The 15,496-nt window shown below is 34.2% G+C and overlaps 1 protein-coding gene across 2 annotated transcripts; it reads left to right on the top strand.

Annotated features, from left to right (window-relative positions):
- The first annotated feature begins 3,975 nt into the window (after nucleotides 1–3,975).
- On the top strand, nucleotides 3,976–11,901 carry LOC116141633 (protein MEI2-like 4). 2 transcript variants are annotated; one of them, XM_031427116.1, is made up of 14 exons: nucleotides 3,976–4,579; nucleotides 4,666–4,711; nucleotides 5,785–6,114; nucleotides 6,300–6,721; nucleotides 6,823–6,981; nucleotides 7,163–7,279; nucleotides 7,358–7,506; nucleotides 7,804–7,898; nucleotides 7,991–8,398; nucleotides 8,905–9,553; nucleotides 10,470–10,554; nucleotides 10,670–10,738; nucleotides 10,820–10,999; nucleotides 11,208–11,901. In XM_031427116.1, exons 1-14 carry the CDS (start codon nucleotides 4,544–4,546, stop codon nucleotides 11,364–11,366), a joined length of 2,904 nt encoding a protein of 967 aa, XP_031282976.1. In that variant the 5' UTR covers nucleotides 3,976–4,543; the 3' UTR covers nucleotides 11,367–11,901. The 2 variants fall into 2 exon arrangements, with proteins under 2 accessions (XP_031282976.1, XP_031282975.1); XM_031427115.1 differs by having other exon boundaries at nucleotides 7,358–7,509.
- The last annotated feature ends 3,595 nt before the right edge of the window (nucleotides 11,902–15,496 follow it).

Here is a 15,496-nt window from a genome sequence, read left to right as displayed (position 1 = left end):
GAGTTTCAGTCATAGAGAGTTATGACGAAACAGATCGGAACAGACTACGATATTGGGCTACGGCTACGCTACAGTGAACCTAAGAGATCAAACATAAAAACTAAGGAGAATAGAAAAATAGTTAAAAAGAGTTAATATCCAAGGTTGCTTAGCACCTACCAAGGGTAATAAAGTTATTTATATTATTATTATTGAATTAGATTCAATGGAGGTTTATATTAGTAATTATGAATAATTTAAGAGTTAAATTGCTAATTGGAATTAAATGAAATTCTAATTCATAATTAATCATTTTCTTTATATTAAATTGGTTTTAATAATGGGTTGTAATTGTAAACATATAAACAATTTAAGGGTTAAATTTTTTGTAAACAATTTAAGGGTTAAATTGTTAATTATGATTAAATGTTAATCCAAGTTATTATTTAGAGAAGTTTAATAACTTCATAATAATTATGGAATTATTTACAACTCCAAAACAATTATGGAATTGTTTAAGGAAGTCCAAAACAATTATTGAATTGTTTACAAGGCTATATATATAAAGAAAATGATATATCAATTTTAGTGTAGAGATCAAAATTTCTAAAAACCCTAAATATCTCTCTTGGCCTAATTCTTCTTTTACCTTAGTGTGGATACTCTTTTATTTAATTTCTCTTGAAATTAAAAGTCTCCAAGGTTGCTAAGAACTTAAGGTAACAATTTATACCTTATTTGTTTTCAATTTGATTGAATTTTTTTGCAAAATACTAATATACATATTATAGTATCACATGCATCATTCTCCATGCATTCCAACTTTTAGGTCACCTACATCAGTTGCCGTAATAGTGCAGGATCGATGGGATTTGACCGGTCGTGCATCGATAATCAGATCTGGTATTTTCATGACCAAAGATGTGGCTGTGAAACGGCCACAAATTTAGCCGTGAAAATTTGGCCATGAAATGACATGGCCATAGATCTAGTCATTTTTCGGCTATGGATTTGTGATCCATGGCCATTTTCGACTTCGTCGACGCACGACCAACCATATATAGCCAATCATGTGCCATTCCGTCTACTACCGGTGACGGTTAGTAGTGGTGGCTAGTTGCCGACTAGTAGTGGTGGCTGGTTGCCGACTAGTAGTGGTGGCTGGTTGCCGACAGTGGCTTGGGGTGGGTGAGAGTGATTTTGCTATAAATTAAAGTTTTATATGGTTGGGGTGTTTTAGCAAAATTTTAAATGTAGAGGGATAAAAAATTATTTTAAAAAATAATAAAAATATAATATTATATTAATATTTAAAAAGAAGGACAATTTAGTAATCTAAATAACATACATACCCATTTATCATTCCAACCAAACATACAATTTACCAATTTATTCGAACCAACCAAACACATTTTCTAAACATTTTTAGTAATCTTCAAGGTGATTTTTCTTTTTATTAATATAATATATCATATAATAAAATATTATATGATTCAAACGCCGCATAACATTAAATGTATAGACAAAAGAATATTATATGATGACATTTTTCATAATTAAAATTTTATTTATTTTTTGTAATATACGTATATATTATGTAATATTATTGTCATCACTAAAAGTAGATAATAATACTTCAATAATGTTAAGGGCCTGGCAAGTTGACCATCCAGTAAAATTTTGACACGTCAAATCTCAACTCTGCCAGCCGATCTCGTAGGATATGAATCATACTCTTCTATCCAACAAGAATAAAAAAATGACTAGAAGCGGGGTGTCAGGACACGTATCTTTCGGAGGAGGGAGCTTACTTTTTCATTTAGAGTTTAGAGGGTGAGTTTATTATCCCCCTCTATTCAATTCGCCACGTAACATCCAAAATGAATGATTGTGTAGAAAGTAATCAGGTAAGGCAACTTCTTCTCTGCTTCCCGTACGGATAATGTCCCCAACCACTCCACCTTCGCCTCGTGGCAAATTTAAAAAAGTTAAACTTCTTGTTCTTCCCTGATATTTGGTGTAATTACATAAACACCTTATTTAGTTTGGAAATTTTCATCTGCTACCCCCTATAATTTGTTAGGTGGATGTCCCTGATAGAGTAATGGTTGGCAAAAATTAGAGAAACTCTTCTTAAGGTCAATGATAGGTGCAAGAAATGTGATCTATAATTCTCAAATTATAGGGATTATATATGGAAAGACATAAAAAATTATGAATCTTCAATAATTCTATCAATGTTCAAATTAGTTATTTTTAATTCTTACATATTTTTTGTATTTTTACTATTATATTTAACAATAATTAACAATTTTTTAGACTTTTCATCATATTTTAAATTTTAAAAAATTATTTCTAAAATAAATTATCCCCTAATGCATTATAATAAGCTTTCATAAAATGATCCTCTATTTATCTCACACTGTAACTAGTTAAATTACAAAACAGACATAATGTGCGACATGGAGCTACAGGTGATAATTTCTCAACTACTTCTAACATGAACGAATTTAAGCAGCGCACGTACCTCGAGGCTCCACTAAATTAAAAAAGACTTCCATATTTGGACCAAACTACCCCTCACCTTCTCTTGCCTTTTTTTCCTTAACCACCTTTACTACTTCGAGTACTTTCTTCTTTACCTTAAACTAATTCCCTTTCTTTATCTATTATCATCCAACTCTATTTCTTTAATATTAAAGTCAAACAAATTTGATTCATTTCAATAATTTAATTGGATTATGTTTGAAAAAATTATTTAATAACTTTCACTACTAATAATAATCGATCTTACAATAATAGGATCTATGTCTAAAAATAAATCATTTATGTATCATAATTAAAATACCTATAAAATGAATGAGTGATATCATTTAAGAGTAGTTTTTTTAATAAAGACATCCTGATATATAGAGATGGACGCCAGTTGGGTCGGGGCCGGGGAATGAGTCCCTTGTACCCGTACTCGACTGTTGGGGAAATACTCATACCCTACTTGTACCAGAGTTGGGGGTGTTAGGGAATCTCCATCCCATACCCGCCCTTGCTTGGGTGATACTACTCGCAGGGATATAACCATCTTCGAACTCGACCTGCTCCTACACCCAGTGAATACTCTTCTCCTCATACCTGACCCTATCCCTAAAAATTTTGGGGAATCCCTGACCCGCCAAGTAAAACACCTATCTCTACTAATATAAATTTTGTCAAGACCATCCTTAATCACCTTGTCACATTCATTTCATAAGACTACAATGATATTTTACAATTTAGATCCAATGATATATCTACATAATCTTAACAAAATTATATCACAATCCTAACTAGAGAATTACCATATCATTTAAAGTTCATGTTTTAAAATTTTTGTTCAAATACTTTAAAAAAAAAAAAGTATTTTGATGTCCTTTTAATATAAAGAAATATATGTTAAATGATAAAAATGTTTGTTTTTTTTTTATTATTTTTATTTCAAACGAAACTTATATTATTTTTATTTGAGTTTAAAATAAAATTTTTATTTGAATGATAATACTCCAAAATTAATTATATCATCAATAATTATATTTATCTTTTATTTTTTTTCCTGAAAAATTAAAAATATTTAACTTCTAAGGTCGTAGTATACTTATCATATTTTCTCGTTTAATTATTAATTTTTACTCATCAATTACTTTCAACAACAAAATTTATAAAGTAATCAATAAAAGTAATTTTTTGTCTGTTACATGTACAAAATTGGCTATAATCTCTCAACATTAAAAATAGAACTATTTTGATGAAAAAAATTAGATAAAGTACAAGTACAAAATTGGATATAATTAAATAAAATATTCTAAAAATAAAGAAATACTATAAATTTAGTTTTGACAAAATTAGCAATAACATCTTTTTCTTGCAAGGGTAACCCCGTAATTTCGCGACCATCAGACCTGCCAGCGTGGCTTTTGAAGACAAACAGAGATATCACCGCAACAAAGGAAAAAAATCAAATAAGATAAACAAAGAGAAAACACAAAGACTTTCCTCAGACCACAGATCAATCAATCAATCAATAATCAATCACCACCACCTCACGTCGTTAAATCCTCTTTAACGGCAGCACTGCCGTTCTCCTCCACCTCCTCATCCGCCGTTGCTGTCAGCTTCCCTCCTCCGGCGAGAACGGAAACTCTCGCCGGAGAATTATTTCTTTTGTTTTGGTTTGGTTGACGTGAAATGTAGGAAAGAATCTAATCAAATTCAAAACGGTGCGTACAAGGCACAGACAGATGATGCCTTGTTTCTTCAATCAAATTTCCTTGCCTTAAGCCGTAATTTATTCCATTTTATTGTAAATTAAATTAAATATCTCCCTCCACCTTCTTGTTTAAATTCCTCATCATTTCTCTCCTTCTCTCTGTTCGCTTTTCAATTCAAAGTCCTGCCTCTAATTTTTTATTTGTTTAATTTGTTATTATTAAATGCGAGATCTTAGATTAATTCAACCAATTCAAACACATTTGTAATAATTATCAACTTAGCTCAGTACGGCGCGCTGTTGTGCCGTTTTGCAAATTTGATCATGCCTTCTGAAGAGCTGCAGGGTTTAGCAGAAGAGGTGAGTTGTCTTTAATTTTAATTTCTTATTACTTTATTTGTAATTTTAATTCTGTTTATAATTTCGGTTTGTTATGTTTTGTTCAGAGGCAGGTCGGTTTTTGGAAGTCAAACACGTTGCCTGGACATTATGGTTAGTAATTCTAATTTATTTTTCCTTTTTTTTTTTTTTTTAAATTTAAAATTATGGAAATTCCGGTACTTTTTCAGCCTTGCAGGGACCGTGGATTTAAATTGATCCTCTTAGTAAAAACATACATTTGTTATACATGTAGAATTTAAATAAGGCCTGTATTTAACATGACTATTAAAAGTGATGGCGAGTTTGCCATTTGGAATTTCTTGTATGGGATTTGTGGTGTTGTTACTGTTTTGAGTTACATGGTCAAAGAGGACATGGGACCTATTTTCAGGTTATGTTAGAATTTCAGTTAATGATTTGGAAGCCGAATATGATTAAACAGAATCGAAAAATTTTGTAACACTAAATTTATGTGGACGGTGTTATGTTTGTGGTACGTTTGACTGAAAATTGCACATTCAATTTTGTGAACATAATTTCATACTTGGTGTTTGGAGTCAGAGAAGGTAGTATTTGGTGAATGATTTTATTTCTATGTCATTTTTGGAAAAGAAGAATGATTGAATAGTCTCTCTTACTAGTGCTACAAATTCTAAAGTAATATTCAAAGTTTTCCATCTCAAATGGTATGTCATCGTATGTGTTAATCTATATCATTAATCATATTAGCCCGTCATTTGCACATCATTGTCATACTGGAAGAAATATCACTTGGAATATTACTTGGATATATAGAATTAATGTTTTTCTCTTTTCTCTGAGGTTTTTTTTAAGTTAAATCAATTGTTTGGAAGAAAAGATGCAGAGTGCTGTGTGTATGTATGTATTAATGATCTTTGTCTTTTTGAAAAGTGCTAGTTAAGAATTAAAGTTCTTAGTAATTTGCATTTGACCATAATAAATTTTAGGCATTGCTTGTCGACTTTTAAATTTTGTTTTTCTATTTAGGGAAGATCTGTAGTTCGTGCATTGAAAGTGCTTCAATGTCGAACTTTAGATATTTAAATAATAGATGACTACGACTGGTTCTTGAATTGATATCATAGCTGTGGAAATGTAGCCCTTTCATTATATTGAGTTGTGCTTCTATTGAGGAGTGAAATCTGATATAATGTGACCAACAGCCAGCAGGAAGTCAATTGCTTCATCTCCTCTAGAGAAACATATTGCTGTGGAATTTCGGACCATGAATTCTCTGGAACATCCTGAGTCTTTCCTGATGCGAGACCCGAAAGCAAATCTTTGCATAGATCGGTATGCAGTGGGAGCAGAGAGAGCTGCCAAGCAGTCTATGACATTATTGAGATCTGTAGACCATGAGCCAGGGACCAGATCTAGTTTGAATGTACAGCAGGCATCCTCTTTTGGAGAAGGTGACAAAGTAAATAAAATGGCTGCGCAATATGAGAGCAGTCTCTTCTCGAGCTCATTATCAGAGTTATTTAGTAGGAAAAGTAAGTCTTCTTCCCCTTTTAATGTTTCTTGATATATAGATTTTACTTACTGTTGTTATATCATGTGCTTATTTTTAGTTATAGCTCGTATTATCTAGATACAGTTTATGGGTAAATTTTTTTCAGGAAATTGCATGCTGTTCTAGTATAGATAACCCTGTTTCATGTGAATTTTCTTGTTGCAGTGAGACTGTCTTCAAACATTGCACCACATGGTTATTCAGTTGACACTGTAGCCTCACATTATGAGGAAGAGGGACCCTATGAATCTCTTGAAGAAGTTGAGGCCCAAACTATTGGAAATCTTCTTCCCAACGATGATGACTTATTTTCTGGAGTGACTGATGGGATTGACTACATTATCCAACCCAGTAGTGGAGATGATATGGATGAGGTGGACTTTTTTGACAGTGTTGGAGGGATGGATTTGGGGGATGATGGTTCTTTTGCAGTGGAAGAAAATTCTGAAATTTCTGCTGGTGAGCTTGAGGTTTGTAATGGTGGAATAGCCGTGGATCACCTTTATGGTGAATACTCTTCTAGAACACTGTTTGTGAGAAACATAAATAGCAATGTTGAAGATTCCGAGTTAAAGACCCTTTTTGAGGTCTGTGCCTCTTTGTCTTTTTGGGTGTTACCATTTGTACTTCATGCTTGTTTTCAAAATTGAGTGATGACACAGTTGTTGTCATTTGTTTGAATATGCAGCAATATGGGGATATCCACACTCTTTATATGGCCTGCAAGCATCGTGGTTTTGTTATGATTTCCTATTATGATATTAGAGCTGCTCGAAATGCAATGAAAGCTCTGCAGAATAAACTGATGAGGCGTAGGAAACTCAACATTCATTATTCAAGTCCAAAGGTAAGCTTCATGTATAATTGTACCTTTCTTGGTAGCTTTTATGAGAATGCCAGCCATATTGTTTGGATTATCATTGATATGTGTGCATTTTGTCCTAATTTTGACTGGTAATCCATATTTCTATGTCACGTGTATAAATATTGATCTGTGACACCATGAATTGTTGGTTTATTCTTATCAGGACAACCCTTTAGAAAAAGATATAAACCAGGGTACTCTTGTGGTATTTAACCTTGATGCTTCTGTTTCAAATGATGAACTTCGTCAGATCTTTGGTGTATATGGAGAAATCAAGGAGGTTAGCTTGTGTTTCAGTTTTTTGGTCGTCTGATTGAATAAGAATGCAGCGTTAACTCATTCTCACTCTGTGCTACAGATCCGTGAAACCACTGAAAAGGGTCATCAGAAATTTATTGAATTTTATGATATTAGAGCTGCAGAGGCTTCTCTTCAAGGTTTGAACAGGAGTGATATTGCTGGGAAGGGAATTAAGGTTGAGCCAAGTCATCCTGGGGGTTCAAATCTGTGGTATTACCTAAGCATATTTACTTGTCTTTATATCCATTTTCACATAAACCCAGTATATCTTTAAAAATGACTGTCAAACTGCGGTGTCTACGGGCAAAATATAAATTCTTTTAACTCAGAAAAGTTTGGAGAATCAGTTTGAAGCAGAATATCTGCCATATAGATTCATACACACATTTATATGTGCCATCATTTATTTATCTCAGTATGTCAACGTTAATTGTTTGATAACTGCTTTCTAATTTGTTAATTGTTTCTTTAATCTGTCACTAAATTTCCTTACTTTTGATATAGTTCGGCACAGCAGTGTGCTTCTGAGCTGGAGCAAGATGGGTTTGGCCATTTACTGCAGCAGAGTAGCCCTCCTAATAATTTAACCAAGTTTTCTGGTATGATCATTGCCATTAAAAGGACATTCCTTGTAAATTTCAAATCAGAAGCAATTATATATTTATGTTCCTCACAATCTTTTTTTTATCAGGGGCTATATTGCATGGCTCAATGTCATCTAGGAGCACAGATAAAGGAATTGGTTCAGATTTACACTCTGCTAGAAAAGTCTCATTTCTCAAATCTGTTCATCCAGGTATATCTTCAAGTGTTCCTAACACTTTGCCCTCTTTGGTGAGAGTGGAACCAGTTGTCCCTCAATCTGGCCTTGCCGAGTCTGGTCACTCACTGAGTCCTTTAAAATTTGGTGTCCAAACCACATCAAGTTTTCATCCTCATTCACTTCCGGAGTATCATGATGCTTTAGCAAGTGGTGTTCAGTGCAATTCTCCTGGTCCCATTTCTGCAAATGTCAATATTAAACCACCAGAAATAATTGACAACCGCCAGTTCAGCAGAGTTGGCTCAAATGGACACTCCATTGGGTTTGGTGAAAAAGGTAAGTGCCATGGGATCACTTGGTACTATTTTTATCTATGTTTATGTTTCTTGGTTTGGTTTGTGAATCCATTAAGTACAACTATTGGTATATACAAGATTCTATGGAGACCCAAAATCATGTAAAAACAATCAAGAATAGTGGTTAATTTGTGAATTGTGACAGCTAAAATGTCTTAGCATTATTGATTTGAAATTGTGGAAAGATATCTGAATGGTTGATATTAGCTTTAGATGCTTTATTGTAATTATTCTTTTTTGGAATTCGTTTGGCCTAAATGTCTTACCTGTGGGTCAAGCGGTATATCTGATTAGGTGCTGCATATGATACCCTATTTTGTTGCTGAACACATTGTGTAATATTTGATGTATTAGTATCTGAAGTTAAGCGGTCATCTAATGTTCTTTTGTTTTACTAGCTTTATATTGAATTGACTCTTTGTAATATTTGTCATTTTGGAACTGCATGTATCAAATGATTTTTTTCATTTTTGTTCTTTTACTCAGTTTTTGGGTCTGCTGGTGGTGGGAGCGGTTCTCTTCTTGCACATAATTATACTTGGAGTAACTCATATCATCCCCAGCCTCCAGGCATGATGTGGCCAAATTCACCATCAATGGTCAATGGAATTTGTAATGCTTATTCGCCAGTACGACTGCATGGACCTCCAAGATCACCATCACATATGGTGAACACAGTTTTACCGATTGGTAACCACCATGTAGGTTCAGCGCCAGCTGTTGATCCTTCTCTATGGGATAGGCGACATGCATATGCAGCAGAATCTCCTGAGGTTTCTGGTTTCCATCCAGGTTCCCTTGGGAGTATGAGAATTCCTAATAACTCATTGCACCCTATGGAATATGCCTCTCATATCATTTTTCCTAATGTCGGTGGAAATTTTATGGAAATGGCTATTTCCTCAAAAAATTTAGGGTTTCAATCCCATCAACAGAGGTCCATGATGTTTGGTGGCAGAGGACAAGTGGTTCCTATGATGAATTCATTTGATCTTCCTACTGAACGTGCTAGAAGCCGTAGAAATGAAGGCAGTGTAAATCAGGCTAACAAGAAACAGTACGAACTTGATATAGAACGCATATTGCAAGGGGAAGACACCCGAACGACACTCATGATAAAGAACATTCCTAACAAGTACGTGGCTTCTCTTTTCATTTCTGTAGCAGCAATTCCTTTAGTCTCTAGGATTAGTAGCTTTAACATTATTTTTGTATGAAATTTACTTGGCATAAGTAAGCTGGCAGATAATTTAGGGAACCTCCACCTCCAGTAAAACATGATAGTTTTAAAAAAAATGATATCGGATAGGCTGGAAGTCAATAACTACACTGAAGAGTTGCCCTTTCTCCTGTTGTTGAAAACAAGTTGATGGATAAATGACTGAATACTTGTAACCAAAAGAGGAGAAGAGGCATATAATTTTGCAAACTAAAGTTTTGCTTATTGTTCAATTTGTTGAATTTGCTGACTTGATGGATGAAGAACTTAGTGCTAGCGATAGGGAGAAAAATCAGCATATGGACTTCCATCGGCACAAGAATGTGCTCTAGTACATCCTTACACATGAGCTTGTACATGTTATAGTGTTAGCACCAGCACTAGACTTGGTTGTTTTGGATCTGTGGCATAAGCATTGATGTATTGTCACAATTACTTCAATCTGTTTATTTATTGGGCTTATTTCTAGGGGCAGTGCACTAATTTCCTTGTTGCAAATTTGTGTAACTCTAAAGGTACTCCTGCTTTGAGAGGCGTGCTAATTTTCTTCTAGTTGTGGCAACAACTGGATTGGTTGGTTGTTAATTTGGCTGGCCTGAAGCCCAATAAAAAAGTTTCATGTGATATGGGAATTAGATCGAGTTTGAGCTAATTTTTAGGGAACTTTGTGCTCTTGATTTTAGCCCTTTATTTCTATTCTAGACTGTAGGAACTCTTAGGAATGCCTAAATCTAATCTCTTTCTATTGCTGCCAATGAAAGTAATCATCATGCATATATGGTCCTTTCTTTTTAGCAGCATGAATTTCAAATTATGATGTTGGCAAATGCAGGTATACTTCGAAGATGCTTTTGGCTGCAATTGATGAACGCCATAAAGGAACATATGATTTTGTATACCTACCAATTGATTTTAAGGCAAGTGTTTTTATGTTTTGAAGATGTGTTTCAATTTTGTGGGTGATTGGGGTACAGGAAGAAGTGAACCTGCCATATGTAAAAGTCAGAATTATTCATCTTGCTTTGTTTGCAGAATAAATGCAATGTTGGTTATGCGTTCATCAACATGACAGATCCTAGCCAGATCATTCTGTTCTATCAGGTTTGTTTTGTAAAAAACTCATGTAGGAATAATGAAAATATTTGTAGAGAATAAAGCTAAATAGAACTGAAATTCTTGTAGTCATTCAATGGAAAGAAGTGGGAGAAGTTCAACAGTGAAAAGGTGGCATCACTTGCATATGCTCGCATACAAGGAAAAGCTGCTCTTGTCGCACATTTCCAGAATTCCAGCTTGATGAATGAGGACAAACGATGCCGACCAATACTTTTCAACACTGATGGCCCCAATGCTGGTGATCAGGTATAAATTGACTAGAATACGATTCATTTATTTACTTGGAAAACAGTATTAAAATTATTATACATAGACTTGAAAAGGTGATCCCCACTCAAAAAATCTAGTGTATGTAGTCAGCAGAAACTTGAGCAGTGTAAAAAATAGAACACTAAATTAGGTTCTTCATATTATGTTGATAAAGACCATCTCAAGCAACCATTTTTATTTGTAGGTGCCATTCCCAATGGGGGTTAATGTCAGAACTAGACCAGGAAAGGCGCGTAATGCCACCCTTGAGGAGAACTATCAAGGAACCCCTGTGAATCTCGCAAATGGGGAGGGTTCTTCTACTGGAGACAGCTCTTCGGGTTCTGTAAAGGACTCAGACTAAACAACTTTTTTGTGGGCACTAACCTTACATAACTGAACAATCAATATCACACAGTACTTGGGGTGAGTGGTGACTGTGAACAGGAAAAAAAAAAATTCCTGGTTTTCTTCATTTCAGAAGCCTCTGAAAGTTTTGAGAAAAATTGCTGAACTGAAGCCAATTAATTTCCAATTTTCTTCACATTAAGGAGCATAAAGCGGAGCTTCTAAATTTTGGATGTTCAAGAGTATGTTGTAAAATATACATGTATAGGATTGGCTCAGCAATGTCAATGTCTAGTTCTTCGCCACTGCTTGAAAGAGGCTTCTCTGCTAATTTGTTTCCGGCATTTTCATCTGTTTTCTGTTAATTTTTTGTCTATTCTGATTTTCTCTGTATGTAATTGTTAAAAGAAATGTGAGTAGTGATTATGGAAATTTTTGAAATGAAAATGTCAGCTCCAGTCATTTTTCAGAACTGCTGGCTCTCATCTCAACAGGACTATGTATTCTCACCTTGTTATTTCTGAAATATAGAGACCATTTGCACCTTTGTAGTTCATGCTGTTGTATTTATTTTGATTACAAGATTGGTAATTCCTTCGGATGATGATTGATCTAAATGGTGAAAATGAAGAATTTTGAGAGATTCCAATTTGCAGAACTGGAAAAAGACCAATTGTGTTGTATGTTGAAGGAAAGTGTTGAGGAGTACAATTGTAAAAGTACTTCTAAGTCAAATGAAATGTGTATAGAGATGACAGTTAGGTTTGATTCTCTAAACTAAACCAAATTATTTTAAATCAGGTTGGTCCGAAGTGTTGATTGTCTATTAAGGTGGATCTGTTTAGTGAATTGATATGTTTAGCGAAATAATATTATATATGTACGTTATAATTGAAAAGTATCAAGGATCCGTTTGGTATAGTTTCTTCAAATACAACTCAAGGAAGAAGAGCTTATTAAAATATAAGAGTAAACTTTTGTGCAAAATTTGGCAACTGTTTAGTTAAAAAAATATAAAAGAACTTTATATTATTAATTTACTAAAAATTAAATGGGAAAAGCTCAAAATTTAAACTTCTCCCATAAATTGTAAAATAACTTATTTAAAACCTTATAAACACTATTGAAATACAATCAAACAGCTTAAAAGTATTTAAAAAATGCTTATAATTTTAAATAAACTTTTTTAACGAGTCCAATCAACAGACTCAAAGTGTTTTTATCAAAGGTTTGTCAAGGGAATTTTTTATATTTTTAGAAGTATTATACTTTTTCTACACGGATACATTTCATATTCTAAATTTTACATGAGTAAATGAAAAAATATTATTTTTATCGATATTGTCATTAATTTTAATTATTTTTAAGCACGATTTAATCTCTTACCAAAAAAAAAATACAAGAAATTAATGGTCCTTTGTTTTGTTATTTGGATATGATTTTGAAATAGTATTAGAGATTTGGGTTGGGTTATTATTACGAGATATGATTTGAATAATAGAGTGTTTGGTAGAGTATTTTGACCTTGTTTTTGTGTTAAAAATTGTTGAATATTGTTTGATATTTTTATAAATGATTTATTATAATATTTTGGTACATTTTGTTAAAAAATTTTTATATCATAACCTAAAAAACTTATCAATTTACATTTTATAATATTAAACATTTGATTGTAATTTCGTAATCACTAAATATTAAAAAAAAAAAAAAAAAAATCATTAATTTCAATACTAATCCAACTGTTTAAAACATCACATTAATACATAGACAAAGCTACTAATTATCAACCCTTAGAATCGTTTGTACACATATATCCATTACAATTACAACTTGGTCATAGTTCAATCGTTATGTTATTATGTACAATTGTCATGTTGTCTATATGTGAAAGAAGCAAGGAGCTGTGCGCCGAAATAGTTCAGATTGGCTAACTGAGCTTCGCCAGTAGTTGAATGCGGTGGAAGAGAAGTTGCACGCGTGGTTGGTGCTTGGAAGAGAGGACTGAAAATAAAGAAAAGACAAAAAGAATAGAAGAGAAGGGCAGATGGCAATATGGCATATGGCAGGTGGAAGAGAGACTTGTCATGGTGGTTAAGGGAGAAAGACTAAATAACAAAGAGAAGAAGAAGAAAGGAATAAAGGAAGAAAGAAGTAAAAAAAAAAGAAGAAAAAATTGCAGATTTAGACCCCACCAACATAACGGTCAAATATGGCAGGAGTACTATTTATTAAATACAGCTTTTTGAGTAATAAAACAAACACATATTTCAAAAATTGTATCCCAAATACTGATAGAAATAGTAACCCAAACACACCCTAAACTTTTTATTTTTTAGTATTCGGGGATTGGGGATGGGGATCAAATCCCCTTTTCGAGGGGGATGATGATCCCCACCCCCATTGCCATCCCATGATCCAAACAAGCATTGATGGAACTAGCCAATATGGTAGTTATACCTAGTGATTAGGACCCCGGCCTGGCCTGGAATTCGAGGCCTTCTCTAAGTCGGGTTTAAGATTTCCACTGTTCCCAAACTTTCTAATCTAACCATCGGCGAATGAGGGGTTACCAAGTACCGAGGTTAGAGGGGTTTTATAGAGTAGAGGTGGGTGGTTCAAGGGTTGGTGTCGGATTGAATTTTGGATGTTGGAATTTATCAACCCAATTTTGCAAGTCATGGTTGGCGAATAGTGGGCTACCTAGTGTCGAGGTTAGATGTGTTTTGTAGAGTGGAGGTCAGTGGTTTAGGTGGTGGTGTTAGATTGAAACTTTGACACCGAAATCCAGAATTTGGCCGAAAAAATCAACCCAATAGCAACGGTTACACGAGTCACAGACTCACAGCTGGTGAATGGAGGGCTACCAAGTTTTGAGATTATAGGGGTTTTGTAGAGTGGAGACCGGTGGTTTGAGGGTTGGTGTCAGATTGAATTTTGGACGCCAGAATTTATCAACCCAACGCGCGAGTCACGACTGGCGAACAAGGGGCTACCAAGTTCTAGGGTTACATGTGTTTTGTAGATTGGAGGCCGGTGGTTTAGGTAGTGGTGTCAGATTGAATTTTTGATCCCAAAATCAGCCGAAAGTTCGCCGGAAAAATCAATCCAATAGCAACGGTGTACATGAGTCACGATCAGTGAACGAAGGGCTACCAAGTTTTGGGGTTAAAGGGGTTTTGTAAAGTGGAGGACGCTGATTTAGTTGGTAGTGTTGAGTTGAACTTTAGCCATCGAAATCAACCAAAATTTGGCTAGAAAAATCAATTTAAGGTTAGATCATAGGGGTGTATTTGCTAGATTTCAAACCTATAAGAATTGCTAGTATTTTTTAGAGTGTGTTTGCAAGATTTCAAACTTACTAGATCATCAACAAACTACTGGTTTAACCAGTTGGACCGATCAACCCAGGACCCAACCCTTTGGCTAGGTGACACCTCGTGTCGGGTTTCAAAACATTGGTTGTACCCTCATTAGACATTATGATTTAAGAATCGAGCTTGGCTGGGTGGACCAAAATTTGCATCAAAAATTTTTCTCACCAAGGAATTAGCTGGACATGGTATAATGCTCAAGTAATCAATGTTTTCTTGTTGAAATGATTTGACAAACAATAATGCTATGGACACCAAAGGTTTACACCAAATTTTTGCACCGACCGACATGTCATCTAAGTAAGATGCAGTCACGTAACACACTAACAAATACTCCGCGAATGAACGATCGTCCATCAAATATAAATGAAAGTTCATGATTATTGGACGACCGTTCATTTTAAATGGACTCCCGTACATACGAAAATAACAATGGACTCCCGTCCATATTATATGAACGGGAGTCCATTTACTATGGATAGACGTCCACCTTGAATGGACGTCCATCCATAGTTTAAATTATAAAACAATAATAATAGATGCTCGTCCATATTCAATGGGCGGGCGTAACTATTAGATGGACAGCCATCCATTGACATAGCAAATAAAAAGATTTTAATAAAATTTCAAGTCTAAAAATTTAGGGTCCCAAAAAAAGTTTAAAAAAACAAAAAGCAGCAAACATACATTGAAGCCCAACAACCATTTAATAAGATCTATTCATAAAACAATAATGCTTAGAAAATAAACACATTGCTGTGACTCCCAAACAATG

The sequence above is a fragment of the Pistacia vera genome, unplaced genomic scaffold (assembly GCF_008641045.1).
Source record: "Pistacia vera cultivar Batoury unplaced genomic scaffold, PisVer_v2 Contig40, whole genome shotgun sequence".
Taxonomy (NCBI): domain Eukaryota; kingdom Viridiplantae; phylum Streptophyta; class Magnoliopsida; order Sapindales; family Anacardiaceae; genus Pistacia; species Pistacia vera.
The sequence above is the reverse complement of the archived record's forward strand: the minus strand, read 5'-3'. Positions and strand labels throughout refer to the sequence as shown.

Bases quoted from the DNA above. Each gene is read 5' to 3' on its own strand.
- LOC116141633 (XM_031427115.1), top strand. From the start codon at position 4,544: ATGCCTTCTGAAGAGCTGCAGGGTTTAGCAGAAGAG. The intron at 6,982-7,162 runs GTAAGCTTCATG...TATTCTTATCAG, and splicing joins TTCATTATTCAAGTCCAAAG to GACAACCCTTTAGAAAAAGA. The intron at 7,510-7,803 runs GTATTACCTAAG...CTTTTGATATAG, and splicing joins CCTGGGGGTTCAAATCTGTG to TTCGGCACAGCAGTGTGCTT.